Source organism: Mercenaria mercenaria, chromosome 7, assembly GCF_021730395.1.
Source record: "Mercenaria mercenaria strain notata chromosome 7, MADL_Memer_1, whole genome shotgun sequence".
Classification (NCBI taxonomy): Eukaryota; Metazoa; Mollusca; class Bivalvia; order Venerida; family Veneridae; genus Mercenaria; species Mercenaria mercenaria.
Window position 1 is genome coordinate 16,587,835 of NC_069367.1, and position 21,338 is coordinate 16,609,172.

General features: G+C 35.2%; 2 protein-coding genes across 2 annotated transcripts in view; both read right to left on the reverse strand.

Annotated features, from left to right (window-relative positions):
* LOC123554840 (uncharacterized) overlaps positions 1-3,792 on the reverse strand; it is a 76,366-nt gene extending 72,574 nt beyond the window's left edge. The window contains exon 1 of the mRNA XM_053547701.1: positions 2,817-3,792. The gene's annotated coding sequence lies outside the window, so the exon portion shown is untranslated. The remainder of the gene's footprint in view (positions 1-2,816) is intronic.
* A 14,311-nt stretch (positions 3,793-18,103) lies between these two features.
* LOC123554834 (methanethiol oxidase-like) overlaps positions 18,104-21,338 on the reverse strand; it is a 136,292-nt gene continuing 133,057 nt past the window's right edge. The window contains exon 6 of the mRNA XM_053547700.1: positions 18,104-18,136. Within this exon, the coding sequence (XP_053403675.1) occupies positions 18,119-18,136 (18 nt within the window). The 3' untranslated portion in view covers positions 18,104-18,118. The remainder of the gene's footprint in view (positions 18,137-21,338) is intronic.

Consider the following 21,338-nt stretch of genomic DNA (forward strand, 5'->3'; position numbering starts at 1 on the left):
TACTGGTATCGCCCCCTAAAAAACCTTGATAAAAAACATTATTGGTACAAAACCCCAAAATCATAGACAAAAGTTAATATTTTTAGTTTTTATTTTTCCCAATTTTTTTTACAATTTAAAAAAAAATTTATTAGTGACAAGGGTGCATAGTCGAAAATACACCCTTTGATAGACTTATTAGAAGAAAAAATTTTTTTTACAGAATGCACATACCATTCAATTGGGGACAGTTTGCTTGACATTTACTTTGCCTTGATAAAAAAAAGCGTCTGGGTGACCTGGATGTAAGGGAGAAAAATCCTCAACCATTAAAGGCCATACAAGAAAATTTCATTCTATATTGACCCTGACCTTAGACTAAGACCTGGTTTTTGCACATGACCTTTGTCCTTTTATGGTGATCAATTGTGCCAAGATCATCAAAATCCTTCAGCATAAAGAAAAATCCCTTTAAACATAAAAAAAGTTTTCCTTTTTGAGGATCTTCCTAGAAATTACCCTATCTGTTGAAATTTTGTCCAAAAATAATGCATGGCGAAAAAAATGCCCTTAAAATGTGGTGATATGGTAGCTTTTAAAAACCAGTAGCCAGAATTAAAAATTTTCCTTATTTACCCTATCCCTAACAAAAGAAGCAAAAATTTTAAACCCCCCAAATGGGTTTTTTTGTGAATGCGGACTATACTTTGAAAAATAAAACAATTCAATATGAAGAAATCCTGACCAAATCTGTGTATGCACCCTAGTTATCAGTGTCTATATAATTTGTATTAAGTTTCAGAAGATCCAACTTGTGATTGGTTACTCTTTTTGGGGGAATTCAAAAAAAATTAAAAGGGGAAAAAAACTTGCATTTAGTGAAAGATCCTTACAAAAGATGTTTAGCACAAATATCCTATGAAAAGTTATACCCCGGAAAAAGTTAAAAGGTTTAAGATGATAATTTAGAAAAACGCTTGGCTAGGATTTAAAATTTTTGTACCCAGGTAACATTTTTAAATTTTAAAGGGGTGTTCGATTGAGGTTAGTAGGTCAAAAGGTCAAAGGTCACAAAAAAACGAAATTTAAACGGGTTCCCGGATGATAACTTGAGAATGTTTGGGCCTAGGATCATGAAAATTGATAGCGAGGTTGGTTATGACCAGCAGATGACCCCTAATGATTTTGAGGTCAGCAGGTCACAGGTCAAGGTCACAGTGACCCGGAACACTTAAACAGTTTTCGGACAACAACTTCACAACGCTTTGGACTAGGATCACGAAATTTAATAGGGAGGTTGGTCATGACCAGCATATGACCCATAATTAGTTTGGGTTCCAAAGGTCAAAGGTCATTTAAATCTTTTCCGGACAATAACTTGAGAATGCTTGGGCCGAGGATCATGAAACTTTATAGGGAGGTTGATCATGACCAGCAGATGACCTCTATTGATTTTGAGGTCAGTAGGTCAAAGGTCAAGCAAGTTCAGCTTTGACGTTGGCTTAGTTCTGTGACAAGGTCGTATTGTGGGGGTATAATTTGTCACTCCTGTGACAACTCTAGTTTATATTTAGCATGAATGTTTATCTAAGTTAGAAGATGTGACATGCATAAACCCCATGTTCCTATATCAAAGGTCAAGGTCACAGTTGGGGGTCAAATTTCAAATTGAAGTTCTTCTTCATGCATGGTTGGATTTTGATGTAACTTGGCATGAATATTCACCTTTGAATTTGCAGGTGGCACTGCAGTTAAGTGCTTTTGCTTTAACAGACAATGTCCAATTTGTATGTTCTTACAACTCAATTTTAGTGAATTTTACCAGTGTGACTGAAGTATTTCTAGTTTTACAAGAGAACTATAGGTTTAAAAAATGCTGCACAACAGACCTAAAAGTATTTATGAAGAATTCTTATCCTATTTCAAAATAATTACATAGGTAATTTCTTAAACTTGCATTTGGTTGAAGAATTAATTTTGGATTAATCTCATGATTTTCAATTTCTTGAAATAAAATAGATGGAGGAAAGTACATGTAGGCATAACAATACATTTTCACTTTGTCATTCTAATGTGTATACATTTGTTTTGAATTCTTCTGATATTATATTTCAAGTATTACAACATTTTGCTAAATCCTCTCCATATTTCACAGTAAGAATGCTTCTTACACCATGTAGGAAGAGGTCTGGGTTCAAGTCCCAGTGGAGAGTATTTTACTACTGGGTATAAATAAAATGTAGACAGGATAAAAACATACCTGCTCTACATAAAAAGTGACTAAAAAGGAAATGTAAAAATTATAGCGTAACACCCACCCCTAATATACCAAAGTCAAAAGCTATACAATATACATAGCTTTAATATGTTTGTATTGTTTATATTCAACAATAATATTGTTTACAGACAATGAATAAATATTTGATTTGTGAAATGAATTGATTTCAAAAAAAGTACGTTTAACTTAATATCACCTGTTGTGCAAGCTTTGAATTTTCAGTTCAGTTTTGTTAAAATCTACTTCTCGATTACCGTTCAAGATACTGCTGTGATAGGTCATGGGATGGTGAGATATGATTACTGAATGCAAAAGGCAAGCCGTCCGTTCCTACATCAAAAGTAAAGTTCACAAATATGGTTAAATGTCAGACTTTGTGTACATTTGTACACTAGAAAAGGTTCTGCTGATATTTACACATAATGTGTATAATCTGTGTTGTTCAGAGACAATCGATCCTCCAGTACTTTCAGTGCTTTGATTTAAATTGGGCAACTCTGTTAAGTTAAAGGCAATGACTTTGTGAGTCTTAAGTCTATTTCAGAAACACTATACTTACTTAAATGGGAGTACATGTAGTTAAGTCATGCTGACTGTTAGACAAAACTGCACTGTTACATGCTCACATTCATCAAAATTAAACCTGAAGTTATAAATAACAACAAAACAGAAAGCAACCAAATCACTGGTTAAGACATGAATAAATTAACTTGCATAAAATATGACAACATGTTAAAACAACATAAAAGACATAGAATAAAAGATAATTTCTGGAAGCAGCTACCTACAAGCAATACAAAAGCACACATGAAAGCAATGCATATACATGCACACACATATAAAACAAGAAAAAAAAAGAAAAAAGCATAATTATGAACTAAGCACATATAAAAGAAAGCAACAAAGCATAAAGCAACCAAGCACATAGAAAACAAGCAAAATAGCATAAAGCAGCAAATCAGTAGCTAGAACAGGCAGTGCATGTGCAGCCCTCTCTGCTCCAGACATTAACCAAACTTTTGAACTGGTTAAATTGGTTTCTTCCCTAAAATGTTGTGGCAGAGAGTTCCAACAAAAATTGGTCACTGTGAAACAAAGAGCTGCTGCCATAGCTAGAGGTTCTTACCCTTGGAATGTCTGCTGTGTTTGTGTACCTAAAATAGTAATAAATACATTTAATTCAAGTATGATGGGCCTTGTTTTTATGACTGGTATTATCATGGGAAAGAAATGTGTGGTTTCAATCAGTTGGTATTATCACATGAAAGGAATGTGCAGGGTTTCAATCAGCTGGTATTATCATGGAAAAGGAATGTGTGAGGTTTCATTCAACTGGTATTATCTTGAGAAAGGTATGTGCAGAGTTACAATCAGCTAAGATTATCTTGGGAAAGGAATGTGTGTGGTTTCATTCAGCTGGTATTATCATGGGAAAGGAATGTGTGAGGTTTCATTCAGCTGGTATTATCATGGGAAAGCAATGTGCAGTGTTTCATTCAGCTGGTATTATCATGGGAAAGGAATGTGTGAGGTGTCATTCAGTTGGTATTATTGTGGGAAAGGAATGTGCAGGGTTTAAATCAGTTTGTATTATCACGAGAAAGGAATGTGCAGGTTTTTAATCAGCTGGTATTATATTGGGAAAGGGATGTGCAGGGTTTCATTCAGCTAGTATTACCATCGGAAAGGAATGTCAGGTTTCATTCAGCTGGTATTTTCTTGGGAAAAGAATGTGCAGTTTCATTCAGCTGGTATTATCATGGGAAAGAAGAGTGCAGGGTTTCAATCAGTTGGTATCGTGGAGAAGAAAAGACTGAAAGTTCATTCTACTGGTATTATCACTGAGAAGGAGTGTGTGAGCTAAATATCTGACTTAGAGACCTTGCCACTTTATGTTGCACATTAAACCTTGCTACCGTGTGTTACAAACTTACTCATACAAAACACTTTGCCACTTTGTGTTACACATTTAACCTTGCTACTATATGTTACAAACTTACTCATATGAAATACTTTGCCACTTCGTGTTACAGATTAAACCTTGCTACTGTGAGTTACAGTTAGTCATATAAAGAAAAATAACTGAAATGCATTGCTACTGAATTTAAACCTTTTCATGTGTGTTACAAAGCTCTGATTGATAAGACCTTGTCACTTAATGTTACAATTTAAATCTTGTCATTGTGTGTTACAAAATTACTCATTTAAAAAACATACTGAAAGACTTTGCCACTTTGTTTATATTACAAATTAAACCTTGCTGCTCTGTGACACAAAGCTACTCATATAAAAAATCGATTTGAAAGACCTTGCCACTACATGTTACAAAGCAAATCTACTACTGTGTGTTATAAAGCTACTCATTTAAATGTCATACCGAAGACCTTGCCACTTTGTTTATGTTACACATTAAACCTTGTCATTGTGTGTTAAAAAGTTACTCATTTAAATATCATACCAAGGACCTTGCCACTTTATGTTACACATTAAACTTTGCCACTGTGCGTTACAAAGTTACTCATATAAAAAAGCTGACTGAAATACTTTGCCACTTCATGTTACACATTAAACCTACAAAGTGACTTATATAAAAATCATAATTAAAGACATTGCCACTTTGTTTACCTTACAAATTAAACCTTGCCATAGTGTGTTACAAAGTTACTCATATAAAAAATCTAATTGAAAAACCTTGCCACTTCGTGTCAAAAATGAAACCTTGTCACTGCATGTTACAAAGTTACCAATTTTAAGAAATAATCTGACCACTGTTTTACAAAATTACTAATATTACAGTCCTGTCATTGTGTTTAAAAACAGTTCATTTTAAATGATATTTCAAAAATGGCAAATAAATTCATACAGTTTAGTACATTGTTTCTGATTGCTAATTACATATTCATTCATTCTGTTTTACAAAATAATTCTTCTAACATTCATTCACTCTGCTTTACAATAATCATACTCATTTCACATCCATTCAGTGTTTTACAAAATTCATTTAAAGATACATTTTGCTGTGTTTTACAAATAATTCATTAGCGTACAGTTGTACATTTACTGTGTTACAAAACATGTATCATTTAACATAAAAGTTATAAAAACTGTATGTACAAATTGCCATTTTAACAAAAATCAATGGCTGACACCTTATTTTACTCTACCATATCATCCTTATCACTTGAAATTTAGTCAAAAAATACGTGTAAGGCTATCCTTAAGAAATTGTTTGTTTGCTGTGCTCCTAGGCGGGCCAGTAAGTAATTCTTGTGTTTTTTTATTCAGTCAAAGCTTTAGCATAATTATATGAGCTAAACAGATAAGGACTGAAATTTGAAATTTGTACAAAACAAAATTCTGTCACTTTCATTATGTCCAAAACAATACTGAGGGTAGTGACAAAATGATGGGTTGGCTGGAGCACAGAAAAGAAAAATTGTTTTAAGGATAGCCGTGCCAAAACTGTCCTTAAAATATGGTGAAGTGGCAATTCTGAAACCTGTAGCCATTTCGCTTATCTTACCACATCACTCTTTTAAATCTGCAAGAAGTGGTAGATTAACTTCAGTTTTAACCATCAGCCAGTTCTAACAACTGACCTACACTACCACAGTCCTAACAACAAATATGTATGAAAAAAGTACAAAGATCCCTTATATGCAGAAGAATGTCATAACCACATGTATATACAATGTAACTTGTTTTCCATTAAACTTCTGAGTTGAGGATTTTCTTTAAACTTGAATTGCTCATGTTAGTGCACCAACACAGTACAGATTACAGGACTAAAAATTTTGGTTTCACATCTCATTTACATAAAAATAAAAACATGAGATATTAAATCAAAACTTTTATACCTACTGGAATCACAGAGTTTCAGCAAAACCAAGTATTCAGACCCTCTTAGTCGCCTCTTACAATCATGCAAGGGTAAGACTGAGGTTCCAATTTTTTTCATACACAGAATGTCCCAGAACTACATGGGGCGGCTACGCTAGAGACTGAAATATGATATGGTAGCTATCTTTAAACAGTCAAGTTTGACAGTGGTGCTGGAGAATTTCAAACACTAGGCTTTACATGATGAATTACAGATAATTCATTAACATTCAATCACTGTGCTTTACAAGATATTTCATACAAGTCTTACAAGAAAATTCTGACCTAGTGCTTTAGAAGTGAAAAAGAATTTAACATAAATTTCATTACAAATCTTTTAGATATAAATTGACACAAACTGCCATTTTAAAAAATGATCAATGGCTGACACCTTATTTTATTCCACCATATCAACCTTATCTGTTGAAATTTAGTCCAAAAATACATACAGCCATCCTTCAAAAATTGTTTAACTCTCTGTGCTCCTATGCTTATCAGTATTAAAGCAATTCTTACTTGTTTGTTTTTTAAACTTTCCAAACTAAAACTGGATGTATCAACTAAAGAGATTAAAATTTGTACAAGAAAATATATTTGTCACTTTCATTATCATGTCAAATGAAAAACTTGGATAGTGAAAAATTGATGGGTTGGCTGGAGCACAGAATACAAAAATTGTACAACGGATGACCCGGCCAAAACTGTCCTTAAAATATGGTAACATGGTAGTTCTGAAACCTGTAGCTCCTTTGCTTATCCTACCATGTCACTCTTAAATCTGCAAGAACTGATAGTTTAACTTCCATTTTAACCATCAGCCAGTTCCAAATCAACTGACCTACACCACTACAGTCCTAACAACTAATATAATTATGAAAAATCTACAATGATTTGAACCTATACCTTATATGCAGAAGAATATTATAACCACAAGTAAATTTGTTTTCCATTAAACTTCTGATTTGAGGATTTTCTCCAAACTTGAATGGCTCAATTGGCTACACTGTAGACTGAAAATATAATATGGTGGTATCTTTGAACAGTCAAGTTTGACAGTTGGGCTTAAACAGATATCTTGAAGCCCTCAATGGTACAGTCAATGTCAAACCCTCCACCAAGTTCCTCTTTCACAGCAGCATCCTCTTCTCCGCAGGTAGGAATTCACTCATCCAATCTCATTCATACATAAAAAAATGTAGGAAGAGCCAAAAATATTATATCAGAATCTTAATGTAGGAACTCTACCAACATGTTCAAAATTTAATGTAATAAAAAAATATTTCCCCCTTCAATGGCATCCCATAAATCTATATACTGGTATCAGCCCGTAAACCATTGATAAACATCATTATTGGTACAAACCCAATAATCATAGACAAAATGTTATATATTTTTAAGATTTTCATTTTTCAATTTGTTTTACAATTTAAAAAAATTTATTAGTGACAAGGGTGTCATAGTCGCAAAATACACCCATAGATAGAGCTTATTAGAAGAAAAGTTTTTGTTACAGAACTGCACATACCATTCAAATATGGTGACAGTAGCTTGACATTTGACCTATTGACCTTGACCTAAAATAAGCGTCATGGGTGACCTGGATGTAAGGTAGAAACATCCATCAACCCACTTAAAGGCCATACAAGAAAATTTCATTCTCATATGTGACCATGACCTTAGACCTAGAGACCTGGTTCTTGCACATGACACTTTGTCTCATGATGGTGATCAATTGTGCCAAGATACATCAAAATCCTTCCATGCATAAAGAAGAATCCTTTAAACAATAAACAAAGTTGTCCTTAATTGAGGCATCTTCCTAAGAAATCTACCATATCATGTTGAAATTTTGTCCAAAAATAAATGCATGTGGCCGAAACTGCCCTTAAGATGTGGTGATATGGTAGCTTTTATAAAACCAGTAGCCAGAATTAAAACATTTGCCTTATTCTACCATATCCCTAACAAAAGAAGCAAATTTATATCCCCCACCAAATGGGTTGTTTTGTGAATGACAGGACTATACTTTGAAATATAAAACAATTCAATATTGAAGAAATCCTGACCAAATCTGTGTATGCACCACTAGCTTATCAGTGATCTATATACATTTAGTATTAAGTTTCATGAAGATCCAACATTGTGATTGTGTTACTCTGTTTTGTGGGAATTTCAAAACAATTAAAGGGCAATAACTCTGCATTTAGTGAAGAGATCCTTACAAAAGATGTTTATGCACAACTATCCTATAGTGTATTAAATTTAATAAAGATCCATTAAAGGATTACTAAACAAGAGCACCGCCTTGCGGGTGCTGACGCTCATCTGATTTTTTTTGTGTAATAGAAATATTGTCCTACCCATGATTTTCTAAGTATAAAATGGGCAATCATTCTTGCAAAAAGCAGGATAGAGTTATGTTTCTTGATGTACAGTGTCTACTTATGATGGTGAAAAACTGTTGCAAGTTTTAAAGCAATAGCTTTGATAGTTTATGAGAAAAGTCAACTTAAACATAATACTCAACCAAGAAAATGATTTTCTAAGTCCAAAAGGGGCAATAATTATTGCAAAAAGCAGGATGGAGTTATGTTGCTTGCTATACAGGGTCAGCTTATGATGGTGAACAAGTGTTGCAAGTTTCAAAGCAATAGCTTTGATAGTTTAAGAGAAAAAGTTGACCTAAACATAAAACTTAACCAAGAAATCTGATATTTTCTAAGTCCAAAAGGGGCCATAAATCTTGCAAAAAGCAGGATGGAGTTATGTTTCTTGCTGTACAGGGTCAGCTTATGATGGTGAACAAGTGTTGCAAGTTTTAAAGCAATAACTTTGATAGTTTAGGATAAAAGCTGACCTAAACATAAAACTTAACCAAGAAAACTGATTTTCTAAGTCCAAAAGGGGCAATAATTCTTGCAAAAAGCAAGATGGAGTTATGTTTCTTGATGTACAGGGTCTGCTTATGATGGTGAACAAGTATTCCAAGTTTCAAAGCAATAGCTTTGATAGTTTAGGAGAAAAGTTGACCTAAACATAAAACTTAACCAAGAAATCTGATATTTTCTAAGTACAAAAGGGGCCATAAATCTTGCAAAAAGCAAGATGGAGTTATGTTTCTTGCTATACAGGGTCAGCTTATGAGGGTGAACAAGTATTCCAAGTTTCAAAGCAATAGCTTTGATAGTTTAGGAGAAAAGCTGACCTAAACATAAAACTTAACCAGGCAACGCCGACGCAGACGCCGACGCCGACGCCGACGCCGACAACCGCTCAAGTGATGACAATAACTCATCATTTTTTTTCAAAAAATCAGATGAGCTAAAAATGTTATGTGGGAATTAACTGACTGTAATACAAGTAATGGGCAATCACTCTGAAGTTACTAATATAAGTTGTGCATGTACCCTGCCATATCATTAGCTACACTTGTATAAAGTTTCATGAAAAATATCAATAGGTTACTTAGATAGTCAAAATTAAATCCCTATCTCTTATCAAATTAAGGGGAAAATCTCTGCATTTCACTGGGTGAATGGGGATAATACTGTTATTAGTTAATCAATAACTATTTGAGGTTTGTTGATTCTAGGTAATTCAAAAATACTAACTGAACTTCGGAGGCATACTCGCAAGGACAGACGGATGAATGAACAAACAGCCAGACAGACAACACCAAGTCTATATTCATCCACCTTCGATAGGGGATAATAAATGCAGCAAGTGATAGTTCAATTTCAATCTTAACCTGTAGCCAATTACCCTATTTAAATAATTGGCTTTAATTACTAGTAGCATTACCCTAGCAACAATATTGTTCTCCCCAGGTTCCTAAATTCAATGGAATAACCAACCTTGTAGCAATATATATTATTATATACCTAGAATTAAATTTTCTGGTAGTAGTATGACCTGAAGATTCATAAAGTCTTTGTTTACGATCTATCTGAACATAATATTATATCAAAATACAGTAATTTCTTGTTAAATCCCATTTTTGATCATTTTTTATTAAATATTTGCCAAATGTTCACTGATTAACAAATTTATAGCATAAACTTTCATTAAAATCATATTTTTGAATGCAATCATCTATTTGAACATCTGTTTTTAACATAAAATTTAAACCATTTAAATATGGAACTTGAACAGTTATATTCCTATAATTTGTCGCCTTTGACAGATACAACACCTGTTTACTATAATCTCTTTGCCAGTAACAGTGCTGACAAAATTATTTATAAATGATCAAATATCTTCAAAGGTAATAGTCACCTAACTAGCACACACCATCTGCATGATATTCTGGGGAGAACCCCGATATTTTGTCAAAAATCAATGAATGAAACCATCTAATCTCCTAAATGATGTAACCAAATGCAACCCCCAATTTTTTTATGTTAGCGTGTAAGTAAACGGCCTGGCTACAGTAGTTGGTCACATTAAATGATATGGTAGTACCTAAAGACGTCTTGTTTTGAGGATTGACTGTTTAAAAACACTATCACACAGTACACTTTCACACAGTAACAGTGGCAGAAAAATCTTACCCTACCTTATCATCCCTATCCAAATGAAATTTAGTCCAAAAATACATGAGCCCCTTGGCCGAAACTACCCTTAAAATGTGGTGATACGGTAGTTTTTTGAAACATTCAGCCAGTACTTCTTTGCCTTATCCTACCATATCCCTAACAGAGGAGATATTTTCTAAATGCAAGAAGTAACAACCAACTTTTAACCTGGAATCAGTTGTCAGATACATAAACTGACCAACTGCAGATTTTGTTTAAATCGGATTTTGCTTAAACCACCTGGCTGCAAGAGCTGACCAAATAAATGATAAGGTAGTACCTGTATTTTGTTATTTAGAGGCAAAAACTTACTGGCAGACACCATTCTTAAAGTAAATGTATTATATACTTGGTGCCCACACTTCTACAGATAAGTTTGGGAAAAACTCTAACCATCATCCCTAGCTGTGAAGTAAATATGGAATTTTAGTTGCTGTCAAGTATTTCCTTAAGTTTAAACATTATGGTGATTAAGGTGTATAAGCATTGACTGACACTTCCTTATAATGCATCAGTGGCTGACTCATTCGTTAAAGTGTGACAAGCTTACACCTTCCTTAAAATGCTATTGCAGTGGCTTACTGTTACACCATCATTAAACTGTGATTGCAGTGGCACCTTCCTTAACAGGTGATTGCAGTGGCTTACACCTTCCTTAAAATACAATTGCAGTGGCACCTTCCTTAACATGTGATTGCAGTGGCTTACACCTTCCTTAAAATGCTATTGCAGTGGCACCTTCCTTAAAATGCAATTGCAGTGGCACCTTCCTTAAACTGTGATTGCAGTTGCACCTTCCTTAAAATGCTATTGCAGTGGCTTACTGTTACACCATCATTAAAGTGTGATTGCAGTGGCAACTTCCTTAGAATGCTATTGCATGGACTTATATCTTCCTTAAAATACTATTACAGTGGCTTACACATTCCTTAAAATGCTACTGCTGTGGCTTATACCTTTCTTAAAATGCTATTGCAGTGGCTTACACATTCCTTAAAATTCTATTGCAGTGGCTTACACCTTTCTTAAAATACTATTGCAGCGGCTTACACCTTTCTTAAAATGCTATTGCAGTGGCTTACACCTTCCTTAAAATTCTATTGCAGTGGCTTACACCTTCCTTAAAATTCTATTGCAGTGGCTTACACCTTTCTTAAAATGCTATTGCAGTGACTTACACCTTTCTTAAAATGCTATTGTAGTGGCTTACACCTTCCTTAAAATTCTATTGCAGTGGCTTACACCTTCCTTAAAATGTTATTGTAGTGGCTTATACCTTTCTTAAAATACTATTGCAGTGGCTTACACCTTTCTTAAAATGCTATTGCAGGGGCTTACATCTTCCTTAAAATTCTATTGCAGTGGCTTATAACTTTCCTTAAAAATCTATTGCAGAGGCTACCACCTTTCTTAATATGTTATTGCAGTGGCTTAAATTTTTCCTTAAAATGCTATTGCAGGGGCTTACATCTTCCTTAAAACTCTATTGCAGTGGCTTACACCTTTCCTTAAATGTTAGTGCATAGGCTTATAATGTAACGATTACTGAATGCATAAAGGGAAGTAATTCCATTAATATGCAAATTTGTAAACCTGTCAATTGTCATTGGAGTAAGATGACAGTATATAAGAGCGATAAATCACCTTTGGTGATGAGCTAGCTTTTCACCGACGGGATTTGTGTGGCACTAAAACGTTACAATTGGTGGCAGCGGTGGGATGAAGTCAACTGCCGGACTGGAGTTGCCTTACCCATGAATTTCCTAGGCCAAATCTTGGGACGAGATTTCTCGGAGGGGAAAGTAATGTCACGATTACTGAATGCATAAAGGGAAGAAATTCCATTAATATGCAAATTTGTAAACCTGTCAATTGTCATTGGAGTAAGACGACAGTATATAAGAGCGATAAATCACCTTTGGTGATGAGCTAGCTTTTCACCGACGGGATTTGTGTGGCACTAAAACGTTACAATACCTTTCTTAAAATGCTATCAAAGTGGCTTAACCTTTCTTAAAATGCTATTTCAGGGGCTTACATCTTCCTTAAAATTCTATTGCAGTGGCTTACACATTCCTTAAAATGATATTGCAGTGGCTTATACCTTTCTTAAAATGCTATTGCAGTGGCTTACGCCTTTCTTAAAATGCTATTGCAGTGGCTTAAATCTTTCCTTAAAATGTTAGTGCAGTGGCTTACACCTTTCTTACAATGCTTTCGCAGTGGCTTAACCTTTCTTGAAATGCTATTGCAGGGGCTTACATCTTCTTTAAAATGCTATGGCAGGGGCTTACGTCTTTCCTTAAAATGCTATTGCAGTGGCTTACACCGTTCTTAAAATGCTATTGCAGGGGCTTACACGGTTCTCAAAATGCTACTGCAGTGGTTTACACATTCCTTAAAATGCTATTGCAGGGGCTTAAACCTTCCTTAAAATTCTGTTGTAGTGGCTAACACATTCCTTAAAATGTTATTGCTGTGGCTTATACCTTTCTTAAAATGCTATTGCATGCGCTTAGACCTTTCCTTAAAATGTTTCTGCTGTGGCTTATAACTTCCTTAAAATGCTATTGCAGGGGCTTACAAGTGAACCCACAACCTCCCACACTCAAGTGAGCACTATACCACTAGGCTACAAGATAGTCAAAACAATATAGACTGAGGGTACACATAAAATACATGCATGTACAAAATCTGAGGACGTTTGCTATAATGTATAATGGGCTGGTCATTGCTGTGTGCATGGGTGGAGGCTGGTGGGGTGGACAGGGGTACAGGCTGACTGGTGTGTTGCAGGGTGTTGGGTGAGGTGTGCACGAGTGGAGAAGGGGTTAGATGAGCCTGGGAAAGAGAGCGAGGTTTGCTCATATATTGAAGAGATATATATTATAGATTTTTTGCCAGCTAGCAAGGTGAGGGTAAACACGTTTTTAAATGCTCATGACCATTCGCTTGTTTCTACCTAAGGCTTAAGTACAAAGTTGGATCATTTATATAATAATTTTTAGTGCAGATGCTTATGTAATAAAAATGTTCATGTCAAGCCCACAGAAACAAGTGCATTAAACTTGACAAATTTTTTTTTGGTTAATGGTCAAACACATTTTGTTCAAGTTTGGTGCACAGTTGCCCATCCAGTCTTGGTGCCCATATGGGTGCCGCACCCTCCAAAAAGAAGAAAAAAAAATTAAAAACACTGTTTTAAGCCTAAAACGGAAAAAAAAAATTAAGGTAGCCTCAGCTGTTACTGAACTGGACATTTTGGTTGTTCCACAGCGTGTCCTAGTAAACCTCCATAGCGTTACGGCAACACAAGCACCTTTTCCATATAAGAGTATATAATGGGGAAAAAAATTTTCAAAAAAATTTTTTTTTTTTCGTTTTAGGCTTAAGGCATCGCCGCAGTCACAACTCAGTGTCAGTTCATATTTTCAGGCCGAGTATTTTTCTCTTGAAAATTGCACTAAAGCCTTAACAGCTGGTCAAATTATCATCAACATAAGAAGCATATGATGATTTATAGTACATATGCTGCTTGTAAAATGTTTGAGTCTCGTTTAGACCGAAAGTTTACCCCAAAATATTGAAATTTTATGTGCAGTCAAACTCTAATATAGAAAATATTACAAAGACAAAATTTAGTTAATTTCGTAGTACAATATGTATACTGCAAACTCTTATGGATTTTTGCCGAAATTGTTCCTGGTTATTGCATTAGACACAAAAAGTCAACCCCATGTAAATTCAATTTAAAATGTTGTTTGTACATGCATTACTGACCACAGGTAGCCAGGTAAACCTATACATAATCCTATAATATCACCTGTTTATATACATGTAAATTATGTGTGAACAGATAACACAAATTGGATAAATTGATGGTGTTGGGATTTTTGTGTATAATTCAGTAATCAGGTAAAATTTCAAAATAATTTCTGAAGACTTTATTCTTCACGGTCTGCTTTACAATTGGCTGTAATTATCTTTGAAATGTATTGAATATATATTGAGTTTGACTGCACGTAAAATTGCAAAATTTTGTCATAGAAAAATATCAAATAAAGGCATAATACAGGTAGTGAAATGCACATCCTTTTACTTGCATATGTTCACATAGATATTTAAAACATAATTATGACAAATTTATTGACTTTATTGTTACCACTTAGTCATCTTTTATTTTTATGAAAATGTGCATGTAAAATTTTGAGTCAAATGGCCGCCACTGTAGGCGATGCCTTAAAACAGTGTTTTTTTTTTTGTTTTTTGAGGGGGTTGCACCCATATGGGCACCAAGACTGGACGGGCACCTGTGGTTTGGTGATGATCGTATGAGAAATGTTTGACCTTGAATGCAGACAAGATTTGTGACAGACACAGACAGACAGACACAGGTGTAAATCAATATGTCTCCCACACCACATAATTACTAATACTCCACACTTGGCATGCTGCAGAACTTGGGAAGCGTTCTGGAACTGGAGCCTCTTCTGTACCTAGAAATAAACAAACATAGCTCCGGATCTACTCAAAATTATATATCATCATCAGAAATTCAGATCATACAAACCTGGCGGGAAGACCTAATCAAAAACATAAAATTATAGTCTATACAAACATAGATATATCTAGATCTAGTAACATTAACCTCATGAATACCGGTTATACATGCCAAGCCGAAATTTCGATATGTAGACTCTAGATAAAGCATGAAAAATGAAACTCGAAGTAATTATGTCACCTGTCTTCTCAATTACACATATAAGCAATGATCACGTGTTCACACATTTGGGTTACACATCCACCCTTGGTAACTGCTGTACACAAGAATCGATAAACATTGAGATAGGTTCGTTTAATTACTCTCAACACTAAGTCTTATTTACATCAGGCCAACTCTGGTCAGTGGCATGCATGCATTATATTTAAGGCACGCCTACTGGTAGATCTATATGGTTGGTTATCGAGATATTACACTGAAAATAATGTGAAAGCCGTTATTCAAAGCTCTTATTTCTGGACTCCTATAATAAAAACTGCTCGAGGTTTTACATTTTTCAAAACCGCATTTCCAGAAAAGGCTAACAGCATTTTTCATTGTTTTACAATACGTAAAAAGGTGCGTATTTCAGCCTGGACCAAGAATCATATACATTTGTTGCTTGTCTTGTTGCAATGGTGTTGTACATGTCATTATATTAGACCACATTATAATTTGTCACATGCAAACCGTAACATGTTCACGTAGCAGATCCCCAGGAGTGAATAGCCACTCACCTCCGTGCAAAAAGGTACACAAAACGGTACCAGTCAATGTTCACTGACGTTTTGGAGGGCCGGAATGGGGTTTCGTCATAATTTTGCACCCCTTTTGTACAACGAGACAACGCTGGCATATAGATCTAGATCTATATCTAAATAAGCTCGTGCCTTTGTTCTTTTTTACACGAAGGTGCTGTTAATTATTGCATGAAGCTATTTCGGAGAAATAAGATAATATTTTTATTCAACTTTTACAATGTTCTAATATAAGAATAATAAGCGATAAAATCTCTCTGTATTGCAGATAGATCTACCTTACAGGAAACGAAGAACGGCAAATATAAAATAACTCCGCCTTCAGATTGATAACCCCACTTACTCCCAATTATAAACACCTGATCACATGGTGATCATGATCACCTGATTCCGGATCCAGAAATTTTTGACTGGGTGGAGGCCACCAGTCTTGATTTTTTTTTAATACAAGTATAAAATGGTATCCTAAGGTGCATTTATTGTTGGGTGTACAACCCTAATATTAGGGGGATGGGGTCAGGGGGCTCTCCCTTGGAAATATTTGAAATACAGGCATAAAATTGTGGCTTCTGGTGCATTTTAGGTCCAAAATTTGAGGTATTGGAGGGGTACGTTACTCCCCTCTTGTTGGGTCAAAAACTAGGCCACCAGGTCAAATCAAAGGAAAAGCTAGTTAATTCTATAGAGGCCACATTCATGATCATATCTTAATGAAATGTGGTCAGATTTTGGTCTTGATGATGTTTAGGTAAAGATCAAATCTGGGTCAGGTGGGGTCAAAATCTAGGTCACAAGGTCAAATCAAAGGAAAAGCTTGTTAAAACTCTAGAGGCCACATTTAAGACTTTATCTTTATGAAAATTGATCAGAATGTTAATCTTGATGATCTTTAGGACAAGTTCTTATCTGAGTCGTGGGATGTCTAAAGCTAGGCCACCATTTCAAATCAAAGGAAAATCTAGTTAACACTATAGAGGCCACATTCATGATCATATCTGAATGAAATTTGGTCAAAATGTTGATCTTGATTTTTAGGTCAAGTTTAAATCTAGGTCAGGTAGGGTCAAAAACTAGGTCATCGGGTCAAATCAAAGGAAAAGCTTGTTAAACTCTAAAGGCTACATTTTTGTTAATATGTCAATTAAACTTGGTCAGAATGTTACTTTTGATTATTTTTAAGTCAAGTTCAAATCTTAGTCATATTTGGTGAAAACATAGGTCACCAAGTCAAATCAAAGGAAAAGCTTATTATGACAATATCTTCATGAAACTTGGTTAGAATGTTCATCTTGATGATCTTTAGGTCAGTTTCAAATCTGGGTTATTTGGGGTGAAAACCTAGGTCACCTGGTCAAATCAAAGGAAAAGCTAGTTAACACTGTAGAGGCCACATTAATGATTGTATCTTCATGAAACTTAGTCAAAATGTTAATCTCAATGATCTATCTGTCATCTGGGTCTGGGTCATGTAGGGCCAAATACTAGGTCACCAGGTCAAATCTAAGGAAAGGCTAGTTAACACTATAGGCCACATTTATGACCATATCTTAATGAAACATGGTCAGAATGTTAACCTTGATGACCTTTAGGTCAAGTTCGAATCTGGGTCATGTGGAATGTGACCTACTGACCTATTTCTTGTTGTTAAGATACAGTCTTGAAATTTGGATGACATGCACAGTGTTGCATACCAATCTTTAAACTGACTTTTAGTGACCATGAATGTGACCTACTGATGTACTTTCTTGTTTATTTTAATATACAGCTTTGAAATTTGGATGACATGCACAGTTTTGCAGACTGATCTTTAAACTGAATTTCAGTGACAATGAATGTGACCTACTGACCTATTTTCTTGTTGTTATTTTAGATATAGACTGGAAATTTGGATGACATTTACAGTTTTGCATTCCTATCTTAAAACTGACTTTCAGTGACCATAATTGTGACATAGTTTCTAATATTTTAGCATCAGTTTGACATTTGAAACCTGTAGCTTATATTACTCAGGATAGCGATCCAGGGTCATCATGGCCCTCTTGTTAATCTCTTTGTCTGTTTTCATATTCAGCGAATGTACAATACATAATCAGCTTGTAATGAGATCATATCAAGAAATGCCGTACAAAAAAAAATCCAAGATTTTTTAGACTAATATTTGGACGAGTATAAACAGTATCTATAGTGTCATCGGATGACTGAAAGTAACTAAATTACAAATGTACTAAACATGGTATCGTCTATAAGAGAAAAATCTATAATATTCCTGGAACTCTGATCTCTCGCTTGTGGACGCTAGTGTGCAACCAGTCTTACCTACATGGCAAGTTGCATCAACTAAAACAGTTCATGCCACATTAAAGCTCTGAAATGACCTTGACCTTTAAAGACATGTGCCTAGACTTTGTCTTATTGTGGCAAACATTTCTGCCTGTTCCATGTGTGCGAAAGTTACAGTCCGGACAAGCTCTCAAATAACCTTTGGCCCCCAAGTGTGACCTTGACTTCGAGCTATGGGAATTGGGATGGGCGCATGTGTTTTATTGAGACAAATACTTCTGCCAAAGAAAACAAAGGCTGCTTCGTATATGTCATAGGTATGGTACTGACAAAATCTAAAATGACCTTTGACCTCTAAGTGTGACGTTGACCTGAGATAGGGTCGAAGGTTTGGATATGCCTCTTCGTTTTATTGAGGCAAACATTTTTGCCACTTGAAAATAACAAGAGCACCGCATTTTTCACGTCTTTGGTATGACTCGGCCAAGGATCCCGCTCTCGAAGCCGTCACTATATCACTAGGCTTTCGAGGTGGTCCAAGAGTGACCTTGACTTACGAGATAGGGACCTGGAATTTGAGCTTGCGGTTTTTTGATGACAGATATAAAAATGATAAATCCATGCATGTCAAAACAGTTGTCAAGGCAAAATCGGCCATACGCACGCACATACACCCAACAACCATTTTTGCGACTGCCAGGCTCATCGCAAGTGGACTAAAGATGTTTCGTCAACGGGAGCTGCAAAAACAAATTGTACCTTTACTCATTTAAAACGTTTGTAAACCGTTTTAAAGATACTTGCTAGAAAATTATTCATATACAAAATTGAACAAGAGGGCCATGAAGGCCCTGTATCGCTCACCTGACCTATTGACCTGAAGATCATCAAGATTAACATTCTGACCAAGTTTCATAAAGACATGGTCATAAATGTGATCTCTAAATTGTTAACTAGCTTTTCCTTTGATTTAACCCGATGCCCTAGTTTTTGATCCCACCTGACCCAGATTTGAACTTGACCTATAGATCATCAAGATCAACCTAGTTTTTGACCCCAGATGACCCAATATCAAACTCCTCCAAGATTTTATTAAGAGTAATATTTCGACCAAGTTTCATTAAGATTGGGCCAAAATTGTGACCTCTAGAGTGTTAACAAGCTTTTCCTTAGATCTGACCTGGTGACCTAGTTTTTGACCTGAGATGACCCAATATCGAACTCGTCCAAGATTTCAATGACCAAGTTTCATTAAGATTGGGCCAAAGTTGTGACCTCTAGAGTGTTAACAGCCAAATTGTTGAAGACGGATGGACGACGACGGGCGACGGACACAGGGCGATCATAAAAGCTCACCTTTAAGCACTTTGTGCTCAGGTGAGCTAAAAAGGTAATTGTGCCTAAACTAAGGCCGTGAAGCAAAACACAACAGTTACTATGGTTTTTGTCTAGGAAGTCGCCATCAGCAAGTGTGAGCATTTCTCCAGAAACATGTTGTGTAAGATCAGAAAAAAAAAACCTTTTTGTTTCAGCTACATCGTTTCCTCCAACAACATTATTATCTAGGCGTTCAAGCATTTCAACTGTGGCTTCCAGAGTTTTAATTAACACACCCTATAAACGACTGTATTCCCCCTCTTCCTCTTGCGAGTGATCAAAACAATAAACTGACAGCTAAAAGTTGAAAAACAGCATTTTAAAGTGACTGATTTGCTTTGAAGGTATATATATTTACATTTTATTGGAGGCTAAACATGATTTGTATATAATGTGTTAATCTGATGACAGGTAGAATTATAGCAAAAAACTCGATTGATCACTGATTTCGTCCAGAAATTGTACATTGTTGGCATCAAAAGTACTTAGTTTCTTGCTTGAAGAATGACCTACATGTAAATTCCACTGTTCCATGGATAAAGAAACAATACTTAAGGTAGTAGACTGGTCTGCGGTCATTTTTTTCCTATGAATAACTTTTTTTGAAACCACATTTTTTCAAAATTCTAACTTATTTGAAGTTAACTATGAGGTCTATGACTTCATTTTTTCGCAAATGCCATTTGAAGTGACACACTATAAAATGCTTTGGTGAAGTTTTTGACACTTTTAAATTGGGGTATGGGGTTAAAAAATGGTATATATTTTGCAGTGTACATTAATCCAAATGAAACAAGAAACGCGGCAATGCCACGAAACCAGGTTTTCAACACTTTTCATAAGAATAAACAAGAGTGCCAGAATGTCACAATATACGCCCGTCACAGCAAATTTCTTTACTCTAGCACCTGTATTTGCAGATGTAATTTTAATTTTGTGGTTGTTTAGTAATCATTGTAATTCTTTTGTTTTTCTCAGTCCACAAAAAAACTCCTTACCAGGTAGAGATACCTTAAAATACACCTAAAATTAGAAAGTAACAACTATGTAGTACCACAGAAAAGTGGTCTTGGTTTTTCCCTACGGTCAATTATAAAAAAGTTACAATATAAGTTATTTATAGTAACAACTAAGGGAAGTTAATCTTAAAAAAAAAAAAAAAAAAATACAAAAAAAAAATAATATATTGTAAGTCCACACAGAAATCCTTACCAGGTAGAGATTGGTCAAAATACACCTCAAAATTGGATGTAACATGCATGTTGTACTACAGAAAAGTGGTCTCGATTTTTCCCTACGTCTAGTAATGAAAAAGTTACAATATAAGCTATTTATAGTAACAACAAAGGGAAGTAATTCTAAAGAAGGGAACTGCGCAAGACACTTCGTCTCATGATGGTGTATAATTGTGCCAAGTTACATCAAAATCCCTCTATGCATGAAGAAGAAATGCTCCAGACAAAGTTTTCATTCTTGTATCCTTTGACCTCTAAGTGTGACCTTGACCTTAGACCTAGGGACCTGGTTCTTGCGCACGACACTCCGTCTCATGATGGTGAACAATTGTGCCAACTTTCATCAAAATCCCTCCATGCATGTAGAAGATATGCTAACCCTAACCCTATTTTTAGTAACAATGACCTTGACCTTGATCCCAGAAACCCCAAAATCAA